Raw genomic sequence first — 17,659 nt, 5'->3', positions numbered from 1 at the left:
GGGCATCCCTGGAGCCCCTGGCCTTGTACAGACACCACTGCTCCCAGCCTGGGCATCCCTGGAGCCCCTGGCCTTGTACAGACACCACTGCTCCCAGCCTGGGCATCCTTGGAGCCGTGTCCAAACACTCCTGGAGCTCCAGCAGCCTCGGAGCTGTGGCCATTCCCTGGGGAGCCTGGGCAGTGCCAGCACCCTCTGGGGAAGGAACCTTTCCTGATATCCAGCCTAACCCTGCCCTGGCACAGCTCCAGCCATTCCCTCAGGCCCTGTCACTTGTTGGTTTTTCCTCCTTGCCTGAACAGTCCCTGTGTGCCCATTTTGTACCCACCTGCTGGGGATGGGACACGTTTTAAAGTGCTGGGTGGTGACACGGAATGAGGGGGTTTGGGAGGGTGTGGCGGTGCTCCCTACCCCTTTCCCTACCCCTTTCCCTACCCCTTCCCTCTTTCCCTGTTCCCCTCACACTACAGGTATCGTTCCCAGGGCAGCATTCCTGTTCCCGGGGCAGCATTCCCGTTCCCGGGACAGCATTCCCGGCCCCGTTCCCAGGGCAGCATTCATGGTCCCGTTCCCAGGACAGCATTCCCGGTCCCCTTCTTAGGGCAGCATTCATGGTCCCGTTCCCAGGACAGCATTCCCGGCCCCGTTCCCAGGACAGCATTCCCGGCCCCGTTCCCAGGGCTGCATTCCCGGCGCCGTTCCCGATCCCGCCGGGGTCCTCCCCGCCGCCCGGGGGCGCTGCCGCCGCGGCCGCGCCGCTCCGGCCGCCTTCCGGTTGCCGCGGTGCCAGCCCCGGTTCCGGCCGCCCGAGGATGGAGGCGCGCGTGGCGCAGTCCGCGGCGAGGCTGGCGCGGCAGGTGCGGGGCCGGGCCGGGCGGGGCGGGACGGGACAGCCGGGCACGGCAGGGCACGGCACCGCCCGGACCGGGACAGACCCGACCGGGACAGCCCCGACCGGGACAGCCCCGGGGCTCCGCGGGGCGGAGGTGACGGGCGAGCCCCGGGAGCGCTCCCCCGGTACCGAAGCCCGCTCAGTGCCCGGAGCCCCGGGCGGGGCGCTGGGCCCCGTGGGAGGGGAAGGTCTGTCCGGGAAGGGAAGGCGGAGAGCAGGCAGGACTGCAGCGCTTCCTGGGCTGCTCCCGTCTCTCCCGGGTCTGAGGGCAGGGCTGCAGCGCTGCCTCGTCTCCCACCCTGGGCGTGGGGCGCGATCGTGGGAGCGCTCCGAAAAATCTTCCCCGAAGAGTCAGCGGGGACCGGCCCCGCACGGCCGGGTGTCACCGCCCGTTCCCGCCGCTGCGGCGTGCTCCGCGCAGGCTCACCCGGCCAGGGCAGTGCCGGCCCGGGAGCCCTGGGCACCGGGGGGATGCGCTCCTGTGCTGCTGGCACCCCGGCCTCCTCCAGCAGCGTTATTGCAGCCCTAAGGTGCTGAGGTTTGGGAAACGATTTCAGTGGCGATAATAATGAAAAGTCAAACTGCCAGGTCTGTCCAAGTCAATGACGAGTGCTGACAGTGGAGTGCAGAGGCAGCCTCAGCAAACCTTTGACTCTTCCAGGTTCACTTCTCGTGCCTTGCCCATTTCTTCCGGAGCATCCAGCTGAGGGGTTCTGGACTTTGGCTTTTGGGTTTCTGCCTGCCATACTTGTGCGCTCTTGAGCATCTTTTCAGTGTGTTTTCTGCTCACCACTTAAACATACGACAGGCACTGAGATAATAAATATGGTGGTTGAATCTCTGCAACTCCTTCTTGCCTCTGATTTTTCCATTCTCCGTTGATGCTGCTAGGAGAGGAAGGACATCTCAGGTGTTCTGGCAAGGTGGCTCTCCCTTTGCTGGCACTGCTGCTTGGTCTTTAGTCCATAAGCAGATTCCAGGCACTGCAAGCAGAGCAGGAGGGGCAGTGTTCAGCTCTGACTCCGGGAGGGTGCAGGAGGCCACGCAGAATTTCTGAGCCTCACTCTGCCTGTCACTCCCAGCCACATGCTCCCTGTTTCCAGCTGCAGCATGCCCTGGAGCCTGTGGGGAGCCAGCCTGCAGGAAAATAACCCAGCAAAGAGCAAGCAGTGTGTGCTCAGCCGGCTCAGCAGGGCTTGGCAGAGTAGGAGTAGAGATAAAACTGAGCAGGAGGCAAGGAGGGGAAGGAAGAGAGGTGTTCTGCTCCCTTTGCCATGCTCTCTCGGGCCATTTTCTCTCCTTTATGATTTTTTTTCTTTTAAATGTGATGGAGAAAAGCTCTGTCATATTAAAGCCCAGACACAGAAGCCTGTGCAAGTTTCATGTTACCCACCTGCTTAAGTAGGGTTCGTGCTAAGGGAAGACATAAGCATGATTTTGGTCCTGTTGAAAAAGCTGTAGTTTTTTTGTATTCACAGGTGAGGGGAAGGTTTCTAGTACTCAGCTGAGCAAAGAGCCCTTGGAGATGTCAGCATGGCCTCATGTAATTCCCACAGCTCCTTGTGAGGTGGTCATCAGGTATGACCCTTTACTGACAAGTTGTGCTGGATAGTGCAGGTAGAATAAACCAGGGTGTGACCCTTCCTGACCTGAACAGCAGCTTTTTCCTTCCTTTTCTCACGTTTTTTAGATCAGAGATGTATTGGTATTGTCTCCCTTCCTCCCTTGGATGGTACCATGAGAGAGGAGTTACAAGGCTTCTCTGTAATTTTGTAGAGTAGTTTGTTTTTTAGAAAGGATGTAGCATTTATAATATACTTTCAATAACATCTGGCATGTTATTAATCTTTGCTAGAGAATTAACTTTATCACAGGATGCTGTGATTGGAGTAATTTCTGATGTAAACATCTGAAGAGCTTTTTTCCAGGCAAGCTCAGCATGGTTATGGGTGTGGGGGTCACAGAATCATAGCATACCTCAAGCTGGAAGGGACCCATGGTCCAGCTCCCCACTCCTCACAGGACTACCTAAAACTAATCCATATTGTTAAGGAGCAGATGCTCCTTGAACCCCCACAGGTTTGGTGCCACAAGCACTTCCCAGGAGAGCCCGTTTCAGTGCACCATCGCCCTCCCAGTGAAGAACCTTTCTGAACCAGTCTGAACTTCCCCTGACAGAGCTTCATTTCATTTCCCTGTCTCCTGTCACTGGTCACCAGAGAGTGGAGAGTGCTGTTCCCTGCACAGGGGTGCCCCCACTGCCAGTCTGGAGAGGAAAGCTGTGCTCAGCTGTGTGCCTGCCTCAGCCCCACCAATTCTGGAACCCATTGCTGAGTTCAGGCTATTCTGCTGGGTCGTTTTGAATGAAAACTTCATTTCATCATCTCCATAAGCTTCTGATGAGCTCAGTAGAAAAGAGACTGAAATGGCAGCAGCAGCACAGGGGTAGGCAGCTGGGCCACCACGGTGAAACCTTTAGCTCTCAGTTCACACTCCAGTAACAACATAATGACTGCTGCTGGTATTTTATGAAGAAGAGGAGCACTAAACAGGAGAGACAAATGTGACAGTCTGGGGTGACACGCTGGGCTTGGTCACATTCTGAAATGGGGCCCTCCCCAATGCTTCCAGGTGCCTGTGCTGTGAATTTTCTGGTTTAATGTAGTCATGGGAAAAAAGCAGCTGAGACTTGCTGAACTGTGGCAGTATTTTAGATTTTTTTCTCTTCTGGCCAAATCCAAGTGATTACAGTGCTAATTGTCACCCTGTAAAAGAACTCTTTGGGCCGGATGTCTGCCCAGGGATTGGTGATTCCTGGGCACTTTGGTTTTGGCATCTGACCATGCACATGGATAATCCTCTTCTTTTCTGGTCCTCACTTGTAGTGTAACAGTGTGGAATGAAGCTCCAGTAGGTTACTGGTCATCTCACCTCCTGTGAGTCTTCCCTTGGGTGGCCAGAGGTATTTGGGATTATGTAGAAAAATCCAACTCACATTCCTCTTCTGTAAAGCTTGTCAGTGGTACTGAAATGTCCCAGTTGTAGCTTTGGGGGAATCTTTTAATGCAGGACGAATACTTGCGAGCTGCTTGTTGTCTTGGACATGCAGGGATTTTAGTTTCAAAAGCAGAACGTGATTTTCTGGTTCTGGAGAATGTTTGCCTTTGATGCAGAACTCTCCCTGGGGTTTTGGAGGCCTGTCCTGAAGCTGGTGACTTCACTAGAGGGAAGATAATACTGTGTGGACGCAGAATTTACAAATTGTATGATATTAGGGGTAGAAGATACCTTTACAGTTATCTTTAAAGCACATTCTAGGCTTGAGGGATGAGTTATGTATGTCAGTGCTCTGATGTTTGTAGCAATAATGGCCGCTGAAACTTACAGTGACACAGCTGTGAAAACACAGTGAAATCTCTTGTGCTATTTTTTAACTTGAAGTACAGAAGATTTTACAGGTGGGTCTATAAATTATGTGAAATGCTACCAGATCAGGCCAGGAAGAAAAGTTGAAAATAAACAAATCTATTTGTTTTTGCTTGTGGGGGAAGGTTTGTGTATGTGTGTAAATGAGAGAAAAACTCATTTTTGGGACACCTGCCTTGGGTTTTGAAAATAGAAGCTGAAATGGGGCTGTTTGAAGTGAGTTGCTTATAAGGTACAGCTGTGCTGGTCAGTGATTTTGGTTGTGTAAATGCTAAACCAGAGGATTTGGTGAGGTTTGGGATTTTTCCTCAAAGTCCTGTTTCTTCACATCCAAACTGCAGGATGCAGCATTGTGTTCTCCTGTGTAGCTGAGGGGACCTTGAAGCTGTAACAGAAGTGTGCCATAAACTGAAGCACAACTGAAGAATGACCTCAAAAGTACTGATTTTCAGCTTGACCCACAAATAGACCAATCTTAAGATTGTTCTGCTTGAGCCTAGGTTTTTGAGCATTGCAGTTACTCACAACAGCATTCCTGGGAGCTGTTGTTCAGGTGGGCATGCAAGACCAAGAGATTCAGTGTCCCATTTTTTTTCCTAATTAAATAGTCTGATTGTTTCAAGAGCAACAAAGTAAATGACCCCTTTTTGATAAGGTTTGGTGGCCTACAATAATAGCCTGAGCTGCGTCCTGCTGTGGAAGTGCTGGCAGAGGAGAGCCTGGATGAGGAGCCAAGGGGGTGACAAGCCAGGGTGGGCAGTGCTCACTGCCACCCTCCACAGCAGCACCAAGTCCCTCAAACCTTCAGTGGCCTCCAGGACCCTGTGTCAGAGCCAGCTCTGTGGCTCAGGGCACAAAGCCTGCTCTGGGGGAGAGCAAGAGATGGACAACAAGAGAGGAAACTTCAGCTATTTGGTTTCTTTAGGGTGTGGGGTGAGGAAGATTCCTGCTCCTTGCAGCAGCTTCAAACCATTTGGCTGCTGACAAATCTGTCTGAGGTGGGGCTGTGAAATCTGGTGGGACACAGAGAAGTTTGTTTGGAACATATAGGCTCTCCTGAAATTCCCAAGTGCTCCTGAATGCCTTATGTCAGTTTTAGGGGAGAAGACATTGATCTCCTCCAGGACAGGTTGTGTGGCCAGGTGGAAGTGAGTGCACCCTGCAGAAATGTCCCTGTGGAGCAACACACTACTTCGGCCATTCCTGTCTCTGAGGGGGGTTTGAGCTTGCTGGGATTGTGTGAGTGGTCGTGGTTTCTTTCTCTGAAACTGTGGCCTGTGAGATGGTGAAATAGGCTGAAGGAGGCTTTAGGAAATTTTGAGTCAAATCGTTTGATATCTTTGTTTAAAAAGCTGGAGAAAGTGCTTATTTGGGTAATATCTCATTAGCATGTCCTGTTGTCTTTCTTGTACTTCTGTCTTGACATTAGTGAGACTATTTTCTCGCTGCCTTTTTAAAAGAGTGTTTCAGAATCCTTGTTTTTCACACAAGTTGAAACATTCTTCAGCTATTAATTGTGGAATTACTCAACTCACATGTTATTGCTGTTACCTTTACAAGGCAAACTAGCACTGTGCCCAAGATCTTGCAGCTCCTCACCTCCTCTCTCCAGGATCAACTGTGACAGCTCAATTTTCTTTTCAGGAAAACGAGATCAAGTTGTTAACTGCAGAAATTGAGCGTCTGAAGAACTTTGGGTGCTTGGGAGTCTCCCCAAGTTTAGAAGGGTTGCGAGACGAAAACGCAAAACTCAAGTACCGCCTAAACTTCCTTAAGAAGGTAAGGGAGTAAGAAATCATTGCTGTACCATGTGTTTTTTGTTCTCATTAGGACAAGCTAAATAAATGGTGTGAGTTTGATACAGCTTTGATGTGTGACAGCAGGCTTGTTCTGCATTCTCACACCTTAATTGGTGGCACATCAGGTATTTCTATGTTCTTAAACTGAAACCTGTTTTATGGAAAATGTCAGTAGGTCAGTAAACCCACAGGGTCATGTCTTGGGCTGTCTTCAGCCAGGTGGCCCAGCTGAGGTCTGTCCCAGGCTCAGCAGCACAGGTGTGAGCAGTAATGCAGCCCTGCAGTCAGGGGAGGGTTTGTGCTGGGAAGTTCAGCAGGAGAATCATATGATTTTCATGTTGTATATGTTGCTCCTGTGCCTGGAGGTGTCAGCCAAATCTGTCAGCTGTGCTTTGCCAGGCAGCCAGGGAGAAAAGTGAGATGTAACAGCTCCTCAGATGTTGTGAATTTAGCCTTCTGGATTCTGGTGGTTTTCTTTTTCAGAGTCTTCAAGAAGAAAGAAGTAAGTCAGTCAAAAGCATGATTAATATCAACAGCTGTCTCCAGGAGATCTTTGGAGCTGCCATTCAGGCTGCCTACCCAGACTTAGAAAACCCTCCTCTGGTGGTGACACCAAGTCAGCAGCCCAAATTTGGGGACTACCAGTGCAACAGTGCCATGGGAATATCACAGGTAAATGATGTAAACAATCTCAACAAAGAAGCAGAAATGGGGATGTTGTCTGTTGGAAGTTAAGGGATAGACAGAACTGTGAAAGTTGCAATATAGGACTTATTCTGGGCTTGCTTCAGGTACCTGGGCTGAGAATTGAGTGAGTATTTAATGACATTTTAAGGGAAGCATTGGCCTTTACAGAGCTGGCCTTTAAACCTCTGTTCAGGTGCCTGGTATGAGAGAGTTAATGTGTGTGACACAGAAAAACTGCTGGGTTTGTGGGATCTGAATCAAATCAGGATTTAAGTGCTGCATCGATTTACTAATGATGTGCAATTAACTACCAATTAGTGAGTTGTATGTTTGGAACTGAAAACAGCAAAACAATAAATCACGATTCTGGAGAATTGCAAAATGTTGAGAAACACCTGCATATCTCTAACTGCTCTTCTCTAGTGCCAGGAAAGTGTAATATCCCCACGTGTTTGTGTGCACCTACCCCCTTCTCACAGGGCAGGGGACAAAGGGGCATCTCCAGCTTCCCCTCTTGGCTCACACCTCCCATTGCTGGGGGTTCCTCCTGCTCACAGACACACACAGCAGAGCAAAGGGGCCCACGTGCTGCCCTGTATGCTCTGTTGAGTTAGGATCCCTGTGTCTTACATCCCAAACTGCCCTCTCTGAGCTTCAGGCAGAAGAAACTGGGCATTGTCAGGCCTGGGCGTGCTCAGGAAGTGCCTTCTCAGAGCCAGCCAGGTGTGGATTGCTGCTCGGGCACTGCCCCTCATGGTCCTCTGGCTCAGTCCTTTGTTTAAGATCTTTTGTTAATTCCCTGGGTACAAGCAGTTTGACAAAGAGAACCCAAATAGAGTCAGAGACAGTTCAGCAGTTGCTCAGCAGGCTGGGACTGTGCTGAAGTAAACCCAGGACGTGTGGGAGACAGAAGGTAGTGTGTTCAAATGTAGGTGCTGAAGCGCCCAGACTTTCAGTGCATTGATGCCTTTGGGTGACTAAGTAGACACTCTGTAATTACAGATGTTTTATTTGGCAATCTAAACAGAAACAGCTCCTTTTCTTACACATCCTGTGGTTAATTCACCTTTATTAACCCATGAGACTGGCAGTTTTGACACTGAACATGCCCTGCCAGTCATGGCACTCTGCTGTCCCGTACAGCGAGCGTGCCTGGGGCAGCACGGGTATGATACGTGCCAGGCAGCAGGCTCTGGGCTGCAGTGCCAGCAGAAACAGCCCTCCCGGATCCCGTGTGTCCCCTCGGTCTCATTAGCATATTGTGACAGTGCTGCTGCCCTGGGTGAGTGCACTGACACGGGATTCAGGGCGCTGCCTCTCCCCTGACCGCCGCGTTACCCCAATTAAGTCGCGGTTGGGATTCTCGAGCAGTCCAGGCTCCCCAGGGCCGGCATGGCTCACATAACTCGGTGTCTGAACAGTCCCCTTCCAGCCAGGCCCTCGGGTTCCAGGCTGGCAGCTGTGCTGGGGAATAAGGGTTCCTAGGGCTGGCCTTGCCTGTGGAGTTTGTTCCCTGGGCAGGCAGGTTGTGCACTGGGTTAGAGCGTGGCTGTGCTCACACAGGCAGTGTGTCAGTGTGGCAGAGCCAGGGGATGAGGGCAGCGGGCTGGGGACTTTGTGTCAGCCTGTTTTAGGGGCTTGGCTGTGGTGCAGGTCTCCCCAGGGTGTCCCCTGGGCAGAGCTGGAACGCAGGTCAGGGTCACTGGGAGTGCCAGCGGAGTGGGGAGTGCCCTGCCAGGGGCAGCACTGGTACGTGCCAGGCAGCAGCCTCTCCCTGCTGTGCGCTGGTGTGGAAAGGACCCTCACAAATGCCTATTGTTTTCCTGGGAGCTCATTAGCATATTAATGCTTGAGGTTTCAGCCAGGAGCTCCACTTGCTGCTTAGAGTAAGGGAGTGTGGTAACTATTTCTGGAATGATTCAGATAACACGCCTGTAATCTGGTGTAACATGCCCATAATCTGGGTTTGCATTTATTTTTCCTGTAGATGACACTTTGAGTAACACTAAAGCTACTGAGATTTTCTTTTCTTGCCCTTTTTCAGCCTTTACCGTCCTGTAAGGATCCTGTGTATGACAGGTTAAAACGAAAACTGAAACTTTAATAGAAACACATTTAGTGTAGACTGTAAATTAACTAATACAAGCAGTGAGTGTAAATTCTGAGTTGACAGAGGTACATCATCTTTGTGGCCTCAATGGGATTGTTTTCAAACACTTCACAGTACTACCAGAAAATCATGTGCTCAGAAACAAATACTTGTGGTAATTTTATACAAGTGCGAATGTAGCATTTTGCAAGGGATGGGTTGGCTAGCTTACAGAATCCTCCTAAAGGGTGTTTTTTTAAGATTTGCAAAAAGCTGTGGGAGAAGGTGCTTTGGGAATGGTCAGGGAAGTTGTGTACTTGGACTAGGTGATCTTCAAAGGTCTGTTCCAGCTCAGACCACTCTGATGCTATCATTGTATGTAAACTTGTGTCGTGTTCTTTGAGTTGCTCACAGAGGGCTGCTCATGTCTCCAGGGAAATGGAGAGCTACTTTAACAGCAGTTTTTCTGATGCTCTGAAGAAAACTGTGTAGTGCTGGGATTATCTTTGTTTGCTTGGGTTGTTGGATTTTATTTATTTATTCACTTATTAATCTATTCATTCATTTATTTATTAAGCTCGAGACTAAGACAGGACTGAAGGCAGTTTGCTTTGGTTGTGTTTAATCATAAATAAACAGACCTGCTCTGAAACCACACTCAGCATCTGCTGGAGGCACAGTTCAGAACTTCAAATGTGAATGCTGGCAGAGCTGAGGACACCCATGAGACTGATCAACAGGGTTGTGAAGCATTGAAGGACTGTGCCAGCCATGTTGATTTTTAAAGGGTTTGTCCCTTTTACTAACTTAGAAAAATTCAAATTTGCCAAACCACTTAGCAGGTTTTGAAAAATAGCCTGGGAATTTTCTTCTGACATAGGGACTGCTCTGAGCAGAAGGAGCTGAACATGTTGGGTCCAGTGAAGGCTTCTGCTGTGGAGAACTGATCTAATCTGTAAAATTTGCTAGAGAAGTCTCTCTTTGTATGTGTCTCTGTATTGTGAAGCTGAAGGACCATTAGGATATTTCAGTGCCTCAGTTTCTGTGCTCTGTATTTTGCTCTCTAGAATGTTTCAGAGGATTGAATTTTACTTGATATTTTTTGTGCTCCAGATGCTGCTCAAAACCAGGGAACAGAAGGTTATCCCAAGAGAAATTGCGGAGAAAATAGCAAAAAATATTCCTGCCAATGAATGCATTGAGAAGGTCGAAATTGCTGGTCCTGGTAAGATAGTTTCATTTTACACACTTTTTATATCTTAAAGCAAAAAGGGCAGTTTCATAGTGAGAGGGAAGCTGAGTTGAATTCTGCTGTTTTGTGGTTTATAACTGCAATTTCATGGCGAATTAGTTTCTTCTGTCTTGGTGAGCTTTGTAGCACTCAGACTTGTGCAGCATTAGAAAATCTCCTTCTGTATTAGAATTGGCAGGTATGAACATGAGCCCTTTAATGAGCAATTTTTCCACTGATCCTTAAGGGTCCAGCTTTTCCTCTTTCAATATTGGTGATGGGAATCAAGTAATGGAATCACAGCAAAAATCAACAGCCCTCCTCGCAGTTGTTTGCATGGTGAGGAGACCTTGCAGAACTGAGAGGCTGGAGTAGCATGGAGGTTATTAATTACTGCATTTGTTTAGTCCGTGTGACCCAGGGAAAAATACAAGGGCTCATATTCCTGAGGCCTTCAGCATAAACACAAAAATCCCATTGCACAGCCCTTCTAGGGCTAGGGTTTGTTCATTGGCTCTGTGAAGCAGGAGAAGCAAGACAGTGTCATACCATGAGCATAAATTATCCCAGATGAAACTATATGTTTTAGGATAGTAATCTTTAAAAAAGATAAAGCAAGATTTGGTTTTGCATTCTGGAAAGCAAATTATTTATTTTCTCACAAAAAATTGTTTCTGTAAAGTCATTGTTGAGTACAAAAAGGAGTTATGTCAGTGGTGTAGCTTGCAGCATCTGACTCCTGCAGTAAAGGCTACAGTGGTGTGAACAGATTCTTCTAATCTGGGGACAGAAATTGTCTTAAAGTGACAGATTTGTTGTCCTGTGACTGAAAAATGTTGTGTCAAGCTGACTTCATGTGCTCTCGTGCTTGATGGAATGGATCTCTGCATGGAAACAGAAATCCAGGGACAAAGGAAACAAAAAATGGTTTGAGGCTCTTCTGCAGCCCCAGCACTCATTGCTGTTTTTTTCCTGCAAAGGTTTTATCAATGTCCACTTGAGAAAGGATTTTGTGTCAAAGCAGCTGAGCAGTTTATTGATCAATGGAGTCCAACCACCAGCTATTGGCAAAAGGAAAAAGGTACAGCAGTGAGCACACAGCCATCTTGCTACAGGGGAGATGTTCTGGGCTGCAGATAGCTTTGAAATTCCCCCTGAAGGGATGTGCTGAGCAGATGTCCGTGTCAGCAGGTTGTTAGAGCAGAGAGTGTGGGATGTGGCACAGGGGCTATGGGGTAGGTCACCTGTACTTGCTGTGGTCTCTGGTGGCTGAGGGACAGGGCTCTCAGGGGTGGGGGTTGTGCCCGGGTCAGTGTGGAAGTGACCCCTGACCCTCAGCTGGGCCCAGCAAAGCTCGCTCTGATGTTCCCTGCTGAGGGTCAGTGGATTCTCATTCCCCCTGCTCCCCCTAACCAAAGCCAGATCAAACACAGGAGGTGTGGGTGTGGTGTGCCTTTTATTCATGTGTTTTTTTGGCTGTGTGCCCCAGGTGGTGGTGGACTTTTCCTCCCCCAACATTGCAAAGGAGATGCATGTGGGCCACCTGCGCTCCACCATCATCGGGGAGAGCATGTGCCGGCTCTTCGAGTTCGCCGGTTACGAGGTTCTGAGGTGAGGCTCAGCTGGGTGGGCTTGCTGGGCTCTTTGGGCAATCCCTGTCTCTGTTCTGTTCTGTATTGGTCTTAGTTTATAAGCACTTAGCAAATAACCCTTTATGGGTAGGAGATACAAGCTGAGCAAGTATAGCAGGGTCAGGAGTCAAGGTGGGCAGCAGCTTCAGTGCAGTGAAATTTGGGAGCTTGCCTGGGCTGGGTTTCTGGTATTATGTGTGTTTCTTTCAGAATCTATATTTTTAAAATGTGTGTATCCTAAAGCATATGTTTAAGAGATGATTATTATTGTCCTCTTCAATTGTTACAAGGTTGAACCATTTAGGAGACTGGGGCACACAGTTTGGAATGCTCATTGCTCACCTCCAGGACAAATTTCCAGATTACTTAACTGTTTCTCCTCCCATTGGTGATCTCCAGGCTTTTTACAAGGTATGTGTAGCAGATAAATGTGATGTTTATGTCAGCATCTGAAAAGCAGACTGAGGAGCTTTACAAATTGCAGCATAGTTTTGGAGAAATGAAAGAATCCAGTCACTGCTAGTAGATTATTGTGCTAACCAGCCACAGGGTGATGAATTGTGGTCTCTGGTATTGAACTGTCTGTAAGGGGCACAATCAAAGGCCTTTGTAAGCATATAGCCTTTCTGTCTTGACATAAGCACACTTGGAGAGCCTGTTAGGAATGGTGGTTTGTTTCAGGGGAGAAAACAGTGCTTTTCCACCTGCTTCCCTGCAGGAATCCAAGCGGAGGTTTGACACAGAGGAGGAATTTAAGAAGCGAGCCTACCAATGTGTGGTGCTGCTGCAGAGCAAAAACCCTGACTTCATCAAAGCCTGGAACCTCATCTGTGACGTGTCACGCAGAGGTGACTTTGCCACATCTGGAGTCATGTCTCAGCCATAGAACAGTGTGGCTTTCCTCACTTCATGTCTGAGCACACCCTTCTGTTTTCTCTTGAAAATCACTGCCACACTGCTGAGAGAAGCTGAAAGCAAAAAGCCAGTACAACCAAAGTACTGGGCTGTCTTAAGTGGAGACTTTCAGCTAAATCTTTTGTCTCCTGAGTCCTAGTCTGATGGCCTGACCAAGAGATGGATAATGCTTTTTGGGCCTTGCTGTACCCACTGGTAAACATGCCACTGGTTCCCACTGTGTGCCTTTAATTGTGAGTATTTTGTTCTGTTTCCTTCAAGAATTCCAGAAAATCTACAACTGTTTGGACATCACAATCATAGAGAGAGGGGAATCCTTCTACCATGAGATGATGAAAGACATTGTGAAAGAATTTGAAGATAAAGGTGAGGCTTTTGGTCTCAGGTCAGAAGTGCTGCAGCTGTGAGGATGAGCATGGTAACCTCAGGCATATTCAGCAGGGTGTAGGGCTGATGCTTTTCAAGTTGCATCTTCCCCACCTTTGCTTTTTTTCTCAGCCATGTTTCTTTCCTAAAAGGATATTTTGTGGCTTTTCCTCATTCCACAAAGCCTGACTCTTTCTTGCTGACATCAAAAGCACTTTGTCTGTGATACTTGTAGGCAGTAGGAAAGGGTACTACAGGAGTTTATTGTAGTCTGAGTATACAGTCAAAGAGCAATATATGACAGACTTCCTAGTCTTAGTGTTGTGACTGTGTGGGAACTTTGTCTGAGAAATCTCTGAGAAGACAATGGGATTTTTGGATCATGTTGACTTTGAAACTGGCAAGAAGCCAATTGCTGCATGAAAAGTCTCTGGTTTTGTGTTCCTGTCCGGATTTTGCAGTTCTTGAGTCTCACCATCTGAAGTATTCTGACTGTCTCACCTCAGAAAGGCTCTGTGCAGAGTCCTCATCATACCTCTGTAGAGTTTCTGTTGCCTTTAATGCCATATTTTGTGGTGGGTTTGTGGCTGTACAGGCAGATCTGGATGCAAGTGATGGGAGTTTTTGAATTAGGTCTTTCCTGGTAAGGCCACATTAGTGCAAATCTTCCTTGTGCGTAGTTCTGGACGTGCTGTACAGAATGGCACTTGTGTTGACAAGGGTGGGTCTTCTCATATTTTTGATTATGTGAGTGTGTGGCCTTTTTTCCTGCTATCAGCAGGGAAGGGCAGTGTTGCTGCTGGCCCAGAGGCTGCGTGCTGTGATTGAGCAGTGTGTGTTTTCCCTTGCTGTGGCAGGGTTTGTCCAGGTTGATGATGGCAGGAAGGTGGTGTTCGTGCCCGGTTTCCCTGTCCCGCTGACGATCATGAAGTCGGACGGAGGTTACACGTATGACACATCAGACTTGGCTGCTCTGAAGCACAGGCTGTGTGAGGAGAAGGGTGACATCCTTATCTACGTTGTGGATAGTGGCCAGGTGAGTTCAGCACCTGCTGCTGTAACTGCTGGTGCTGGTCAGCACAAAGTGTGTGAAATGTGGATGCAACAGTAACACAGGTAGAACACCACAGGGTCTTTAGTGTGATTGGTATATTTACTCCTTATCTGAGCTGTGATGGGAATTTGGCAGTTGCTGCTTCTGTAAAGCTGGAAAACTCTCGGAAAGGTTGAACTTTTCACAGCAGAATTTGTCTGTGAAGCTGAGAACACTTTGAGTCTTACTGTGAGAGCATTGTTGCGAATAGGATAAAGCTGTGGAGAAACTGCACTTGGAGGAGTGGATTGAGAACCAGTTGTTGGTGTTTATTTCCTTGCAGTCTGTGCATCTCCAAACAGTGTTTGCAGCTGGACAGATGATGGGCTGGTATGATCCCAAAGTGACCAGAGTGGCCCATGCTGCCTTTGGAGTGGTGCTGGGAGAAGACAAGTAAGTGTCTGGGTGTACTTTTTCCTCTGTCTGTGCTTTGGAGAGAAGGTTTGAGTGAATGCAGGAGACTTGCTCTCAGTCATTGATAAGTACATATGTGGCACACCAAAAAAACCCCAAAGGACAGCACTGCATCCTATGCTGTTTCCCGTAACTGTGTCATTGTGTTGTGTGTCATTGTCCTTGATCCACACAGTCACTGCTGCTGTGGTCACCTTCCCTCTCGAGCCTGGCTTCTGCTGCCTGGTGAGGGGCACTTGGATTGGCTGGTGGGAGCTAATGTGGGTACTGGAAGATGGCAGTGGTTAAGGCCATGATTTTCATTACTTTCTACCTCCTTCATGGTAAATGAAACAAAAGTTGGAAAAGTCTGGTACTGGTATTGTGTGCTGCTTAATGTCTGGAACTGGACAGTTCTGAGTTGAATCCTTCCTGGCCATTCCTGCTTACCATGCTGTGAGTGCTCTCTCAGTTTTGGAGCTGTCCATGTGATGGCAAATTCTTCAATACAAAAGGCCTTGTGCTTTTTTCCTAAGCTAGGCACTAGGCAGAGGGTGGAGGGGTTTTGCCTGTTGGTCATTTTGGCTGTGTGTTTTCAGGAAGAAGTTCAAAACTCGTTCAGGGGACACAGTGCGTCTCATAGACCTGCTGGAGGAAGGGCTGAAACGAGCCATGGACAAGCTGAAAGACAAGGAACGGGACAAGGTAGTTGTGACAGATTGCTTGGGTTTCCTGAGAACTTCCCAGACGTGTTCACAGACTTACAGACTCTGCATTGCTTCATGAGATTTCTGTCTGTCTTGCTTCTTGATGGCCTGCAGAGAACTAACTGGACAGTGTGGGAAATGGAATGTAAGAGAATGACCAAAGTCTGTCCAAGCACAGTGTGAGGCAGTGGAACTGGGAAGTGTAGTGTAGGGTGAAAGTGAAAAGTCCCTTTTTAAACAGGAACCAAGGAAAAAAAAACCCTTGAAAATCTCTAAAGGGCTCATCGGAGTCAGGCACGAAGTGCTTTGCCCTGCTGCCACTGTTCCAGCAGAGAGTGTTTTGCAAGTGTTGGGATTGACCAAAATGTTCCATAAGGGTAGGAGGACCAACATTTGTTCCGTGCACATGCAGTTTCTAAGAAGCAGGAGCAGAGCACATCACAGCTGGCAGGCTGTGGGCCACAGAGGTCCTGTGGGCTGTCAGAAGAGGGAGTCAGCCCTAACCCGAGCAGGGCTGTGGTGCCAGTGGATTGCAGGAGGGGTGGCTGTAGGGTTGTCTGGTGCCCTGAAGCAGAGAGGTGTGTGTGAACTGAGCACCACGTGGGTACATCCCCTCAGAGCCTGGGCTTTCCTCCTGAGCCTTGCTGAGAGGCCAGGCCTGTGCGTTGTGCTTCATTCTCCTCGTGACTGTTGCCTGTTTTGGAATTGCACCAGGTCCTGACGCCAGAAGAGCTGAAAGCTGCCCAGACCTCGGTGGCTTTTGGATGCATCAAATACGCAGATCTGTCCCACAACAGACTCAACGATTACGTGTTCTCCTTTGACAAGATGCTGGATGACCGAGGGAACACGGCTGCCTATCTGCTCTATGCCTTCACACGCATCAGGTGCGGGGCGTGCAGGGACTGCAGGACTTGGTGCTGGTGCTCTCTGCACCTGTGTCACACAGGGACACGTGGGCAAAGGGGTGACAGTCACATCAGTGCCATTGGGGTGTTTGTAAGAGAAGCCAGCTACACTGGTATGCACCACAGACAAGATTTTATTTGTCATTGCACACCATGTCTCCAGTGCCACCCGAAATGGCTCCTCTGTGTGACACAGTCCAGGGAGGGGACTGTGGGTGCTCTGCTAAGCAGAGGATTTAGGTGGTTGGAAAAGGATGCATCTGTGTTCAGTAACTGCTCAGCTCAGGTATTGCCAGCCCCCAGTTTTTCTGGCACCCTGAGCCCTGGTTTGCTTGGCAGTATGAGCTGTCCTTGCTGATGCAGGTGCCTAGAGCCCATCCCTCCGTGTTCCTCTGCAGTGCCCTCCTGGATGTCCCTGGGGGCTGACCATCCTCTTTGGCCTGGTCACCCAGGACTGGGCAAGGGAGGCCATCAGCCCTGAGGGGGACCAGGCTGGCCCTGGGCAGTGGAGCCCTCACAAACAGACTCTGCTTTGGACCATTCCAGGGCAATTGCTCGCCTGGCCAACATCGATGAGCAGATGCTGCGGAAGGCAGCCAGGGAGGAGGTGCTTGTCCTTGACCATGAGAAGGAGTGGAAACTGGGCAAGTGCATCCTGAGGTTTCCTGAGATTCTGCAGAAGATCCTGGAGGACTTGTTACTGCACACACTCTGTGACTACCTGTATGAGCTGGCCACCACCTTCACCGAGTTCTACGACAGCTGCTACTGCGTTGAGAAGGACAGGCAGACTGGTGAGAGTTTGCCATGGGTTGCTGTTTGTGCCTGTGTCACATCCTGTGGTGTCACATCCATCTCCAGGGTTTTACCCTGTGTTGGAAAGGCTGTTGTGACACTACTGTGTCCATGTGGGAGGACTGACAGAGACTGGCAGAGCCCATGTTTTCACTGAGCAGGAAGGATGAGTAGAGCTGGGAAGAGCCAGGCATCTGGAAACAGGAGTGTCAGTGTGCCTGGCTTGGGGAGAGCAGGAAGGGTTCCATGTGCCAGTCCAGGCCTGGGTTTGGGTGGAGGGCTCCTCCTGGGGAAGGTACTGCTGTTCTGTGCAGCCACTCCAGCTCCTCTGTGTTTTCCAGGCCAGATCGTGAAGGTGAACATGTGGAGGCTGCTGCTGTGCGAAGCCACTGCCACCGTCATGGCCAAAGGATTTGACATCCTGGGGATTAAGCCTGTGCAGAGGATGTAGCAGTTCCCTGTGGAATGACAATAAAGGGGCTAAACAACTGGAGTAGTCTCTGTCTGTTGGAGTGGGGTTGTGGTAAGGGAAAAAAAAGGAGAGGGGGAGGGAAAAGGAGTGTGGCTTCAGCAGCTGCAGATACAGAGGCAGACAAGTGGCTGTGAGCACAGCCCAGAGTAATTCTCGGTGCAGGAGCCAAAGCCCATGAACTCAGAACACCAAGGGTACTTCCAGGAAACCCTCCAGCCACCCACACTCCCACAGACAATACTCTGATCCATCCTC

At 49.3% G+C, this 17,659-nt stretch overlaps 2 protein-coding genes across 15 annotated transcripts in view; one reads left to right on the top strand and one right to left on the bottom strand.

Annotated features, from left to right (window-relative positions):
- Nucleotides 1-764: 764 nt before the first annotated feature.
- Nucleotides 765-17,421, top strand: RARS1 (arginyl-tRNA synthetase 1). Of its 2 annotated transcripts, XM_063413249.1 has the most exons (16): nt 791-857; nt 2,371-2,470; nt 5,963-6,097; nt 6,601-6,789; nt 10,007-10,118; nt 11,105-11,205; nt 11,614-11,735; nt 12,046-12,166; nt 12,474-12,603; nt 12,932-13,036; nt 13,894-14,072; nt 14,413-14,522; nt 15,122-15,227; nt 15,944-16,116; nt 16,684-16,931; nt 17,274-17,421. In XM_063413249.1, the coding sequence occupies exons 4-16, from the start codon at nt 6,637-6,639 to the stop codon at nt 17,381-17,383; spliced, it is 1,770 nt and encodes a 589-aa protein (XP_063269319.1). In that variant the 5' UTR covers nt 791-857; nt 2,371-2,470; nt 5,963-6,097; nt 6,601-6,636; the 3' UTR covers nt 17,384-17,421. The 2 variants fall into 2 exon arrangements, with proteins under 2 accessions (XP_063269317.1, XP_063269319.1); XM_063413247.1 differs by lacking the exon at nt 2,371-2,470 and having other exon boundaries at nt 765-857.
- The window catches only part of LOC134558914 (rho GTPase-activating protein 7-like), a 52,583-nt gene continuing 52,175 nt past the window's right edge, over nt 17,252-17,659 (bottom strand). For all 13 annotated transcript variants that reach the window (XM_063413234.1, XM_063413235.1, XM_063413239.1 and 10 more), the window contains one exon: nt 17,252-17,390. The gene's annotated coding sequence lies outside the window, so the exon portion shown is untranslated. The remainder of the gene's footprint in view (nt 17,391-17,659) is intronic.

The sequence above is a fragment of the Prinia subflava genome, chromosome 16, assembly GCF_021018805.1.
Source record: "Prinia subflava isolate CZ2003 ecotype Zambia chromosome 16, Cam_Psub_1.2, whole genome shotgun sequence".
NCBI classification, from domain to species: Eukaryota; Metazoa; Chordata; class Aves; order Passeriformes; family Cisticolidae; genus Prinia; species Prinia subflava.
Note: the sequence above shows the minus strand (reverse complement) of the source record. Positions and strands in the feature narration are given on the sequence as shown.

Bases quoted from the DNA above. Each gene is read 5' to 3' on its own strand.
- RARS1 (XM_063413247.1), top strand. From the start codon at position 813: ATGGAGGCGCGCGTGGCGCAGTCCGCGGCGAGGCTGGCGCGGCAG. The intron at 6,790-10,006 runs GTAAATGATGTA...TTTGTGCTCCAG, and splicing joins GTGCCATGGGAATATCACAG to ATGCTGCTCAAAACCAGGGA. The intron at 14,523-15,121 runs GTAAGTGTCTGG...GTGTGTTTTCAG, and splicing joins GTGGTGCTGGGAGAAGACAA to GAAGAAGTTCAAAACTCGTT.